The 13,315-nt window shown below is 35.7% G+C and overlaps 1 protein-coding gene and 1 long non-coding RNA gene across 4 annotated transcripts in view; one reads left to right on the top strand and one right to left on the bottom strand.

The window, feature by feature from the left end:
* Positions 1 to 920: 920 nt before the first annotated feature.
* stat1b (signal transducer and activator of transcription 1b) overlaps positions 921 to 13,315 on the bottom strand; it is a 28,155-nt gene continuing 15,760 nt past the window's right edge. Inside the window, 9 exon segments of one of the 3 annotated variants that reach the window (NM_200091.2) lie at positions 921 to 1,900; positions 3,389 to 3,473; positions 5,368 to 5,556; positions 5,657 to 5,796; positions 7,244 to 7,338; positions 9,608 to 9,663; positions 12,061 to 12,196; positions 12,291 to 12,389; positions 12,479 to 12,562. In NM_200091.2, coding sequence (NP_956385.2) covers positions 1,870 to 1,900; positions 3,389 to 3,473; positions 5,368 to 5,556; positions 5,657 to 5,796; positions 7,244 to 7,338; positions 9,608 to 9,663; positions 12,061 to 12,196; positions 12,291 to 12,389; positions 12,479 to 12,562 — 915 coding nt within the window. In that variant the 3' untranslated portion in view covers positions 921 to 1,869. 3 annotated transcript variants of the gene reach the window in all.
* Positions 2,745 to 7,118, top strand: LOC141376187 (uncharacterized). The gene is made up of 2 exons (XR_012385595.1): positions 2,745 to 4,788; positions 5,070 to 7,118. It is a non-coding gene; the product is annotated as an uncharacterized lncRNA (long non-coding RNA).

Genomic DNA, 13,315 nt, shown 5'->3' with positions numbered 1-13,315 from the left:
CCACTTTTTCCAGACTGTTTCAAAGAGAAACGACCGCATCAGTTGCGTTTCCAGTCATGGTTGCTTCGCACAAGGAAACGGGACACAGGAACTTTTAAGCACTCGCGCACATCAAATCAGCCCTGCGCACGACACTAGTCAGTGAGCAAGGATCTCTGTGTACCTGATCATCCTCTCATTCGGTATTCACCTGCTTTATGCTTTACTTATCAGTCGTGCTGCTTCTCGATTCTAAGATCACATTTACGCGCATATTGACAAACGGTCTTAAAATAAAATTCTAATCTTTAGTGACAAGGCAGCACTGGCAATTTAAAAACTATTTTCAGCCAAAGAGGTTAGTAGGGGTTGGCGGGTGTTAATTTCAAGCCCTGTTATACATATATATATATATATATATATATATATATATATATATATATATATATATATATATATATATATATATATATATATATATATATATATATATATATATATATACACACACACACACAACAGTGCTGTCTGGTTCTTTAATCAGATCGGCTGATAGACGTGCAATATTCTGCCAATAACAGCACTGGTGCCGCCTCTTCACCCTTCATCGTTGTGTATTACTCCGCCCACAGCAACAAGTAGAGGACACTCTACAGTTTGACAAATATTGCTGCTGTTGGGCAACAAAATTATGTAATTTCGAGGCTTTTTTTAGTTGAGAATGTAGTTGTTTAAATTGCAACTATGCAGTTTATTTATAAGAAAAATGCCTATTTTTAAATATTCATCATTTCTGAGAGAGAGCACGTCGGCGGCCATTAGCTTGTCATTGAGCGGACCAAAGACGGTTGACATTGTCCATTTACAAGATAGTGACAGAGGACAATAAGTGTGGCAGTGCACCTTAGATCTTTGTTAATATATACAAAAATAAACAGAAGTGTAAGTATAAAATGGCAGGAATCTTTATTAGTACATCACATTATGTAACACTGTCTTATGTTCAATGATATTTTTTAACATGGTTTGGTAGGAGCATTATGATATAATCAGCCAATCTGGCACAGGTGGAACTCGTTTATGTAATCATCCAAACTTGATACCCTGATGCATATCCAGCCAACTCTGCTCTATGGTTTCTCTCTATATTATGAGCTTGGGGGTTTCCCTCTGGATGGCACATCAAATACAATGTACTATACAGTTTGCTCAATCAGATTATATTTGAGAGCGAAAATAGCAATAGAAACAAATGTTGCTTGCTTGGATTCAGTGTCCAGTTTCTTTGACTGTAGCAGGTAGGATGTTGTTCATTTCTGTTAGACTGAAGCATGTTGGTTTGTACATGTGCAATTAAGGCAATGGTATATAAAGATTTTGTGATGTGCAAAAATAAAGTGCTTCACTCGATGGAGAAAAATGTCCTTTTCACAAAAAAATGTCTTCACAAAAAAAGATTTTCATAGTATTTGAAAATATCCGTGCCGGCAATATGTGGCTGACAGATCCACAAACTCACCAAATGTTATTAATAAAAATCTTAGCAACAACATGAAAGTTATATTCACATTTAAGTGTGTGTGTGTGTGTGTGTGTGTGTGTGTGTGTGTGTGTGTGTGTGTGTGTGTGTGTGTGTGTGTGTGTAACAACAACAATAGGAAAGGAAGGAAATGTCTCTTTGTTTCAGATCAATTTTAAATAAATGTAGCAGATCACTAATTTAGTACAGAGAAGACCTGTGCAAAGATATTTATGTTGTCCATTATAGTTTTCTGGTAAATTCTGTACTCCTATGAATGGTATTACTGTATTTTCCTCTTCCAAAGAAAATATGAGTGTGGGCTTCTGTAGATGCATCTGTGGAGTAGACTTTGGTACAGTGATATCCTCCTAAAACCTTGCAACGGGTCTTGCAACAGGTCTGAAAATGAGAATAAATAAAAGGGTTTTTCAGAAACAGTAATGTGTTCACACAAAAGGAAAAATGTTAAAGGTGCCATAGAATGAAAATCTAGATCTAGCTAGACATAGCTGAATTACAAGAGTTCAGTGAATGCTAATGACATACCATGAGCCTCAAATGCCATTACTTACTCATTCTCATGGTCCCATGAGTGTAAATTTCCAGTAAAACAATCAAGCCAATTGGAACAAAACACCAGCTTTGACATTCCACATGGAATTGATATATTAATTAATTTATTAATTAATATTCCTGATTTTTTTTTCAAGGTTAACACAGCTTTCTGATGTATGTGTGACTCTTATTTTGTTAACTGGACAGGCTTTAGAGGCTGATTTATGGTTGTTGCAAGATCAGATATGGTTTAGGCCGGAAGTTAACAAAAATTTATGTTATTAATTAAATTTCCCATTAATTGTATTTAAACGTCTACTCCAACCCTAAACCCAACCATCACAGTAATGCAAAAACAGTAGTTGTACAGAGTATTATTTCTGTTATTTAATAAATTACCCAATACATTTTTTTTGTATCGGGTCACGGTACTGTAAAATATGAATTATTGTTATACAGCGTTATAAAAAATGCTGCTATATTGATGTGCATATCGCACTTCAGGCCGGCCGTGTATCTGATCTAGACTAGAAACTGTAGGAAGCAGGCAGCTATGCATGGCCATGGAGTAACGCAATCTCACCTGTTTGCAAATCGTCAGAACGCAAAATTCTGACTGGGTATAAGTTTAATCAGTGCCCTGAGAGACATAAGGTCTGTTTAACGGTATTTTTTTTTTTAGTTTATTGTACATATTGTCCGTGTGTGTTTGTAATGAGGCAACAAACGCATGTAGACTTCTTAAGATAGGAGTTTTATGCACATGTATGCACCATGTCATATCACTCAGCTCTTACTTTGATTTTTTTAAAGGGAAAGGACAACAATAAACTTCAAAAACGTATCTGTTTATGCAGAGGTTTGTATTAATTCCTGGCTGTGTTTTCATATATACACACAAAATATAACTCTAAATACATCTCTGTCTGTCCATTTTGTCTGGTGTAATTATAATTTAACCTTTTTTAATCACTGACACAACTCTGGAACAGTTTTTAACTGATAGCTCACTCGCTCCTACTGTGAACCTCTTCTCTAATTCAGTTGAAATGATTATCTGTTTTGCCAATATGATTATATTTTGCATATTTGTATTTCAGAGTACATCACGCTACGTGAGCATCAGAGGCCTAAGCTGAGAGCAGCATGAGAATGGAGATCATTAATAATCATCACCTTTCATATAAGGTAAAAACTGAGCTTTTATATACGGCCAATTTCTAGGCACATATAATGGCCTTGTAAAACCTTTTCATATATTTGCGCTTACCTAAATCACATACATTCTGTGTAGACGTTCTATGGCACCTTTAAGGAAAAAGCATTGCTTACTTATCAGACACATGCATCAGATGTCTCCTTAAGTATGGATTTGCATCTGAGTTGATGGGTTTGTCTGTCTCCATGTCTTCTGAATCTGTGGGAGAAGAAAATATTATTGCTTTTAACAACAGAAACATACAGTGGCCCAAATAGTTTTGCAGCAGTTACACTAACATTTTGCAACAAATTATCCAAATAGTTTGTTTATCTCCCTTGTTCATTTTTTTATTTTTCAAAAAGAAATGTGGTAATATGCTTCAACAAATTATCTTCCAATGTAAAAGCTAGAGCTGCACAATACTGGAAAAATGTTTGATGTGTTAATATAGTTGTTGAGTATTGCGCTAATATTGGTTCCCTAGAGATTTTTTTTATTTTATTTAAAATGTAATTATTTTTTCTTTTTTAAATATTTCCCAAAAGATGTTTAACAGAGCAAGGAAATTTTCACAGTATGTCTGATAATGCTTTTCTTCTGGAGAAAGTCGTATTTGTTTTATTTTGGCTAGAATAAAAGCAGTTTTTAATGTTTTAAAAAAACATTTTAAGGTCACAATTATTATCCCCTTTAAGCTATATATTTTTTCAATAGTCTACAGAACAAACCATCATTAGACAATAACTTGCCTAATTACCCTAACCTGCCTAGTTAACCTAATTGGCCTAGTTACGCCTTTAAATGTCACATAAGCTGTATAGTAGTGTCTTAAAAAATATAGATAGATAAACTAAATCAGTTATTATATATGAGTTATTAAAACTATTATGCTTAGAAATGTATTGAAAAAAATCTTCTCTCCGTTAAACAAAAATTAAGGGTAAAAAATAAACAGGAGGGCTAATAATTCTGGCTTTAACTGTATTTTTATTTTTTATTTATCCAGATAAAAACCCACTGAGATCAAGATCTCATTTACAAGGGTGAACTGGGCAAGAGGTCTGCAACACACGACTTATGAAAAATAATAATAGATAAAAAAGTAAGGATAATATAAAAAAGTACAGTTTAGTTATTTAGTTATATCACATTACAATGTTAAAACACCTACATTGAGAAATGAACTGTTGTTGTTTATAATAAAGGACAGAGCGAAATTATTTGAATGGGATGAGCTCAGACATTTTGAGTTCAGACTGAAGAGTATTCCAGGACGAGGGTGCGGCATGACTAAAGGCTCGCCTCCCTATTCAGTTCGAACCTGGGGAACGGTCAAATGATAAGATTCACTTGAACGTAGGGCATACTGGCTTTTTGACCAATAAAGAAAGGAACTTGGGTATAAAGGTGCCAGACCCAGAAGAGCCTTTTAGACCAGAGTCATCCAGCGGGTTTACCTTCCTACATTCAGGGAAGGCAATTTATATATAGGCAGTAGTACATGATATCCATGACATTCATACATTTTGAAGTGTGACTTTACGTGTGTGATTTAATTATTAATTTTTTAATTATTGGATTAAGGTCTTTAATGGCTAAATCATGAACTGATGGTCAAAGTTTGCTTTTAAATGACAATTTAAGCGCAGAATTAAACACATTCAGACAATGTGCAAACATTTTGCAGCAAGGAGAAGAAAATATGCAACAAACTTGGATGCTTTCTTGACCCAAAGAAATATACAGTAAATGTGTTTTCATCGTAAAACAGAATTGCAAACATGCTACTGTCAAAATGCTGCATCTTGAGAGGATAACACACAAGCTGTTCATTTAATAACTGGTTTATTATGTCAACTGACATTTAATTTAATACTTGAAGTTAGATAAGAAATATATTGTATTTTAAAGTCACTATGACCAAATAAACTTTTTTATAATAAAAATATTGCAAACACGATTAAGGTGAATTTCCAGGTTATTGGTTTGCATGTAAACTATGACAGCAGGTCATTTGAGTAAACAGATTTTTTAATTAACATAGTTATTAGCACATTGCAATGCATACAAACATGCTCATGGAATGAGCCATCAAGTAAAGAGCATTTACCTTCAGATTCACTGGTATAGTAGCGACCAAAAGCTTCATCTTTTGGGATGTTCGGGTAAAGGTAGATGAGGGGATACACTGGAACCTTCATTGGAGCAGCAAGTGTGTAGTCACGGATAATGTTTGGCATGGAGATGGTTGCCAGATCTGCTTTAGTGTAGGGCTTCACCGAATGGATCTTGGGTTCACCTGTTTTTGGGGGTTTTTTTTGCACAGTAACACTCATTCAAGACTGCCAGGCAGTTAGATTTAATGCTGAAAATAAAGCTAAATTTAATCCAGCACGTACCATCTTGTGATTCTTCCACCCATGTGAAGGTGATTCCTCCGTCTCGACAGCTTTCACTAAAGCGCAGAAGGAAAGTGCCTGGAGCTTTGTCTCTCAGCATAGCCTTCTCTTGCTTTCTACTCAGAAACCCTACAATATACCTGTGTGGAAGAGAATTGCAAGAAATCAATAAATAAAGGGGTTTGGGTATCAGATGAAACTGATATCAAACTAAGTCAAATTTCTAATGTGTGTCACTTGCAGTATAATACTATAGACTGGAAGCTTTAAAATCAAGGATGTTGGCATATGTTCATGCCATTCTGATAAGGATGTGGTTTTAAAGTTGACATGAAATAGTATATTTATATTTTCATGTTAATTGGATGTGCAAGAAAAAAAAGGAAATTTATTGCTTTGTAAAAAAATAGAAGGGGGGGGGGGGTGGATATGAAGCAAAATGGAGATTTCTTGTGAAATAATACAAATTTACTAGAAAAAAAGTGGCTTGAGAGTAGCCAGACAGTTTGAAATTGTTTATAAATTCCAAAACTGTGAAGGTTTGTAATAGTTTTAAGTTAAAAGCAAATTTATGAGCTTAAACTAAAGCAGTTTTACATTTAACACATTTTTAAAAGCTAAAAATCTGAAGATTTTGTGTGGCTGCAATGACATAATTCCAATACCAGGCATTTACTGAGTTGAACCTAAAGTGTTGGAACATGGTTGTAAGGGTGTTGTGTGTTTTCGCTAGGCATTCGCTAAGGTATTCTGTGTGGTTGCCAGACAGTATGGTACAGTATTCAAACTGGTTGCTATGGAATTGTGTATGGTAGCTACAGTGTTGCTATTCACTTAGTAGAATGTTCTGTGGGGTTACTAGGGTGTTCTGTGTGGTTGCTAAGCTTTGAAAGGATGTTTGCATCAGGCATCCTGTTGACTATAAGAAACTTAAGGTACATGTCAGCTTTTTCTTTTAAAAGAAACTCGTCATAATCTGGAAGCTACACTCAATGGAGAGGAAACAGTACAGTGACTTGAAAGTGACTTGGAAGTGGCCGCTTTGGTATTTCTGATGAATAACAAAACAATGTCTAAAACTGTGATATTTAATATGAAAAATGTGATATTATAATGTTGAAAACCAGTAGCTTGTAAGGTAATTTCAGTTTTCTAACATTCCTATAAATAAAGGGTGATTCAAAAAGAATATCACAACTTTGAAAATTTGTATTTGATAAAAGAAACATGATGGAACCTTGGGTAATTTATCAATGTGAAGAGTACTTAAAGTTTTTTCAAAATTCAGAGCTTCCTTAAATCGACAAAAGAAAAAGCTTAGCTCTCCTTTTCTTCTTTGCAGATTTCTCGATTTTCAAAGTTGTGGTATTCTTTTTGAATCACCCTGTATGCTCTTTCTCCACGTGATGAAAACTTAAATGGAATAAAGGCGAGTAAATGGTGACCAAAAAAAAAACAAAAACATTTTGGATTGAATAAACCCCAACAGTTTAATAATCTAAGCGAATGTGTAAAGTAGCAGACAGATTGCTCCAGCCCTTGTTAGTGCAGTATTTCCTCCTGTGTTCGTAACGTTGACGCTCTTACCCATCATTCCAGATGTTGAGCAGGTGTCTTTTAATAAGGTCCAGAATTCCATCTATCCACAACCAAAATGGTATACCTCTCTCATTAGGAGACGTCTAGGCAAAAACACACTTTGATTAGCTAAAACCAGTGGTTATGGCATTGCCCTGTCAAAGGCTTTCTCAGTGTAATAAAAGTATTATTAAGGGCTGGATTAAAAAAACAAAGCAAATTAGTATGAAAGTACAATTCTGTAAAAGCCAATGGGAGTTTGAAGTTTAGATCTTATTGCAATGCATAAATTGTATATCAAAAATAAGGTTCATTTATACAGTTTGTCGTCATTTGTCATTTCACAGTTCATTTGCACTATGACAACACAGTAGTTGTGTCTCAGATGACACACTATCGTCAACATTTGAAGTGAATGAAAAAAAGGTTTTGTCTAAAACTATTGAACAACACTCATTCTTGTCTTATGATAATTGTACATTTTTATTTAGTCAATTAGCGGAGGCTTTTATCCAAAGGGACTTACAATTAAATTTTCACTTTTTTTTGATCCACTTCAAATGTTGACTACTGCATATGCGCTTATGGACTTACACACTCAACAATGTAGTGTAGTGTTATGGCAAATTTTTTTGCCTTCGTAGTTTGTGACAAGTTTTGTACAGTAAATATGCTCACATATTACAAATGAGAGATTTTTGAATGAAGGGGGCATTACTTGATTTTATAATAATTGGTGAAAACACACACTATCTGCTATTAATGATTATTTAATAAACATCAACATTGAACAACTGAAATTATAGCACACATTGCCTAACACGAACAGTCACTTTTTTCTTTAAAAAGTGAAAATAAATAACTAGCAATTTTGGAAACAAAATAAATAGTTTTCAATGCTTTTCATGTTAAAAGTAGAAAAAAGCAGTATCTCTTCTAAATAAAAATAACTCCTGAATATCCTTTAAATAATATTTTAAATGGTGCATTTCTTGCATCTTCTGTAAGCAAATATTTTAATGTAAATAATAATTTTTATGTAATAGAAAATATGCTGTCTTAATGCATCTCTGGCGCAGCTTACAATCATTGTCAATTTAGTGCAAAGTAAGATTATAAAAGGTGACCATCATCCTACTTTACCAGAGATCACATGTGTCTGCAAAGTGGCCGCAGAAGTATAAATCAGCCTCAGATTTTTAAGGCTGATTTATACTTCTGCGTCAAGTGATCGCTGTGACCCACATTGCTTGCCTTGTGTGTTGCCATGCATTTACTTTAGCGTGCTGTTTATGTTGCTCTGCAATAGCATCTTCCAAAACGCTAGCTAGCAGCAGGTTTTTATGTTCCTCTGTGTTGAGTTTCTTCACGAGGGTTTTGTTTTTCCTGAACTCTATCTTAGTGTACAAGTAGCTAAAACTCGCTTATTTAGAGACGAGAACTGGTGGATGTGAAACAACTTTAATCATAAGGTAAACACAAAACAAAAGGTTCCACACAGAGCTACTTCACAGTTGTCCACACTTGTCAACGCTACTAAATTGAACAATCACAGAGATTGTGCTACGTGTCGTCCCAATGTGTAGTCACATTTTTGAGAGGTGCGTGGGTATGTGACCGCGTAAAGGCTGCGCTGAACTGCCCTCTCGACGCAGAAGTATAAATCAGCTTTAACAGAGTGGGGTCACATGACTCCACAAACGGCATGGGAAAATTTGATTGATTATAGGCTCTGAATGTTGATTTCGATTATTTTTCGATTAATCGCCCAGCCCTAACTTTAGATGAGATCAGGAGGCGGTGTAATTAACCTTAGTGTAGACAGCTCCTCCACTTCTGCTACTTGAATGGGCGGATGAGTGCATGGATTTTTCAACATTACACTTTTTTTAAAATCAGTTGAATAAGTGCATCATCCCGATCTTTTAAAGTGCACTTTTTTCTTTTTAAAAGTGTAAATGCACTACTTTTAGACTTTTGTAAATGGTGTAGATAGTGCTTAAGTGTGCAATTTGGGGCACACCCAGTGTATAAACCAGTGCAAATGATGTTGCAAACAAGCCAGTGATGATAATGTGCATGTAATCTACTGTCAACATGTGGACAAAATGCTTTTTAGGGCATTAAACAATGGAACAAGTGTGTGTAAACTGACTAAAGCAAAAAGTTAAAAAAAAAACTAGTTTAGTTTAGTTTAGAAGTCATTTATTCACAGATGTCTTCTGATGTTCTTTGGGCCCCTCTGCAGTCTCGCTAAGTTTTGTTTTATCAGTAAATCATGTGATGACAGTGACAGCAGAGGCACAAACAAAAGTGTGGTTGGTCAAAGAAAGCGAAAGCAACATTCTCGTCTCTGTTTCAATATAATCCCACCTTACAAAATGCACTCCACTGGATGAGTCCCTCAGGGTCACCTTGGGCTTTGTGACCTGAAAACAGATAAAACTGATAAAAGCTGCAATGCATGAAGATATGGAGCTGCGCACCGGTGGAGTTACACTGATCTGAATAAACTGAATTAGCTAAACCTAAAGGGGTGGTCCAGAGTGTATTTTAAGGGCTTAGTTGTGTTTATGTGGTGCAAAGCAATGAGTGCCTATGCTTCATTTTTTTTTTAAATCACAATATTTTTTCATTTATTTTACTTTAATTATTTACTGCTACTCAGCTTAAATGAAAATGTCAAATTTCTTAGTTCTGATTGGCCAGCTAACATATTGTGCTGTGATTCACGAATCGGATTCACATCACTGTTCCTTCTTTAAAGGGCCATGAAACCCCCTCGTTTCAGCAGGGTGTTTTCACACCTCTACTTTGGAAAAAGTCAGAAAAGTGGGCGTGTCCAGCTCTGTTTAGGGGGGAGTGTCAGAGGAACTAAAGTGGGATGGTGTGGGAGTGTCTATTTGGGCATGCGCAAGTTTCAGTCAAAATACACACACATGAGAAAGTGATGGTGTATTTTTTACAGTCATTGTGTTTAACCTACATGGACATCTGTAGTTGAATTATTTGCCAGATTATTAAATGTTGGACTTTAACTGCAGTTTGGCTCTTTCATTCAGGGAATTCATTCATGCCCCTCGCGACAAACACGATATTTGATTCGAGGATCTGCTCTAAGCGTGTATTTTTCATGCAATGTTTGATACCGCACGGCGAATGAGAGAAAAAAAGCTCCGCAATTCCCGGAAACTTAGATGCACACGGCAGGTAGCAGAAAGCCGCGTGTGTTATTCCGGTCACAAAATGCGGTGCTAACAAGTTTGCACTCAGTGCAATAGTTAACTTAATTCGATACGAACAAACTGAATAAACAAAGAGCACTGGTCGCTCACTTACCAAATCTGTAGAGACAGGACAATCACCAGCAACTAGAGCCGCGTCTTTATGAAGAGGAGACTACAAGCATATCCGGATCTCAGCGTTTGCAGATGAGAACAGCTCTCAGGTAAACAATAATCCTCCTTAGACACGTAAGTTATTGTTGTCGAGCGTCGCGTACACTGTTAATCCACACGTGAGTCTGAGCTCTCACAGAGAGAAAAGGAAAACGAAACTTAATGGCAGCAAACTATAAAAGCAACACTTCACGCTTGTTTTGCCAACACAACGTGGCGTCTCTGGTGTAAACAGTGACACTAATGAATATTAATGAAGTTGCAAAATAGAGCGCGCTGATTGGTTTGAACCAAGCCTTACTCATGCATTAATGCATCACACTGTAAGACGTAATAAGACTCACTCTGGCACAGATGCCCAGTCTGCACGCTGGAATACACGCTATTATGTCATGACCGTGACGCAGCTTCAAAAATTCGTTTCAAACCGGAAGTACGAATTTGCTTGAAATAACGCAAAAACAACATATTTACACTTTTTAGTGAAATATAGGTGTCCTAATAGTGTTTTTAGCAGTGTGGGACACATATACGACTGTCAACAGCTCAAAAAAATGTGTTTTGGTGTTTCGTGACTCTTTAAGGAGTTTTTAGCCGAATCCAGCACTGAACTGGAAGAGATTTTGGAAGCTCTCCTTTGTCAAATGCTAACCATATATATTTTTAGTGGAAATAGCACCGTTTGGACTGCATTTTAGCTTTCTCTGCTATAATATTACATTGCCTCTGGCCACGCCTCTTTGCTGCATGGGGTGTATGCGTGTAACCTGAAGGGTTTATGACATCATTAACCTGGATGTAATTTTTGTAGTCCCCAAACTTTGTTCACTGTAGGCTTGCTAAGCTAACTCTGTAAAAGCCAATGTCTCCCTTTGCATTGAACTTTGAGCGTATTACATTCAGAGATGTTGTTCATGTTCACACATCTACATTAAAACTAAATGCTAAAGTTTAAAATATTATATTGTAGTGGAACACCCCTTTAAACTAAACTGAAACAAAACAATTTTAATTTAACCAGAACTACACCAGCATTCAACACCACTCCCATGCCTGCCTGAGTTTATTCTTTAATCTTCTTGTACATGAATTCAATTCAATTCAATTCACCTTTATTTGTATAGCGCTTTTACAATGTAGATTGTGTCAAAGCATCATAGTAAATTGGAACAGTGTAGTTCAGTATTTAGTGTTTAAGTTCAGTTCAGTTCAGTGTGGTTTAATAATCACTACTGAGGGCCCAAATACTGAAGAGCAAATCCATCGATGCGTTACTCTACCGATCCCAAACCATGTATGCTAGTGAAGAAAAAACCTTGAGAGAAACCAGATTCTCATTAAGCTGCATTGACACAATCCACATGGTAAAAAGCGCTACAGAATTAAAGATGACTTGAATTGAGTGTATAAATCATTGAGTCATCTCACCTAGAAGTTTGTCGGCTATTGTTCTCAGCTGATCTGAGGTCAGCGCTCGTTTGCTGACTGAAGAAAACTGCCAGCTTATGACCTTTGAAAGCTGAACCCATTTCACCGGTGGCGGATTCAAGAAGAACGTCAGATTCTGAGACAGAGAGCGAGATCAAGAGCGTGAGTCAGAATAGAGACGTTAGCGGAGGAGGAAAATGTTGATGATGGTACTGTAAATGGGCCCGTACATGTGGTTCACCGCTGAGCATGTTGTACCATAAGATTGAGCCCCAGGCACTGGGTAACTGGTTGACATGTGAGATCACCACAATAGGAAGTGATATGATCTGTTTAAATTGAAGCAAACAGGTCTGGTTAGAATTACTGGTCTGATCAAGTGTTTGCACTGGAGTAGAAACTTTTCAAAGCACTTTACCGATAAATCAACACTCAGCTCTGGCTGAATAAGTTGAGTTTCAAAGCTAAGTAGGTGCATCTCCTCTGTAACGATGAGAGGCGTCTGAAATATATATAAAAAAACATTTGTTAATGCTTTTATCACTTAATTTGACATCATTGCACACAGTTAAAAGCTGTTAATTAACAGTTTTTTTTTATATTTTGTTATTCACTAGTGTTTGCCATTTTTTTACGGTTGTGAATTCCATTATGGGATGTTGATGTCTGCTCTGTCGACTTTTGATGTTGAAAATTCAACTCTGCAGTTTAATAAAGCGACTTTTATTAACATTGTTTGAAATAATATAATGTATAAGAAGTAACATAATTCTGGGAAATAAGTCTGTAAAATAGAAGAAAATGTACTGGCAGATTATTACAAGGTTTTTGTAATCGTCTGATTGGTGAATCATAAATTGAATAATGCGGGACCAGCCGCTAGCAATCATAAGAACGTGATCCTCTTAAAATAATTTTATAAATAAACTTCACTTCAAAAGAGTTTAAAGCAAACTGACATTAGTAACTTTTAACTGAATGATTAATATAATGAAGTTTATGCAGTGCTATTTTACAATTGATATTACATTTTATTATTCAATTTCTGTACCTAAATACTGTTTGACTCTCTGGAAAACCATAAAGTTCTATGTTTTTCATTGCTCTTTTGCATTTATTTTTTGCTTGCAATTTGTTTATTAATTTTCATCCATGATTCACATCCTTACAAAATCACTACAATCAGTCTAAATTCAAGATTTCTTTCCAAAATAACGTTATTAAACCATTTGGTGAACATTTTAATCATATTGCA

Source organism: Danio rerio, chromosome 9 (assembly GCF_049306965.1).
Source record: "Danio rerio strain Tuebingen ecotype United States chromosome 9, GRCz12tu, whole genome shotgun sequence".
Taxonomy (NCBI): domain Eukaryota; kingdom Metazoa; phylum Chordata; class Actinopteri; order Cypriniformes; family Danionidae; genus Danio; species Danio rerio.
This window is presented reverse-complemented; position numbering and strand designations above follow the sequence as displayed.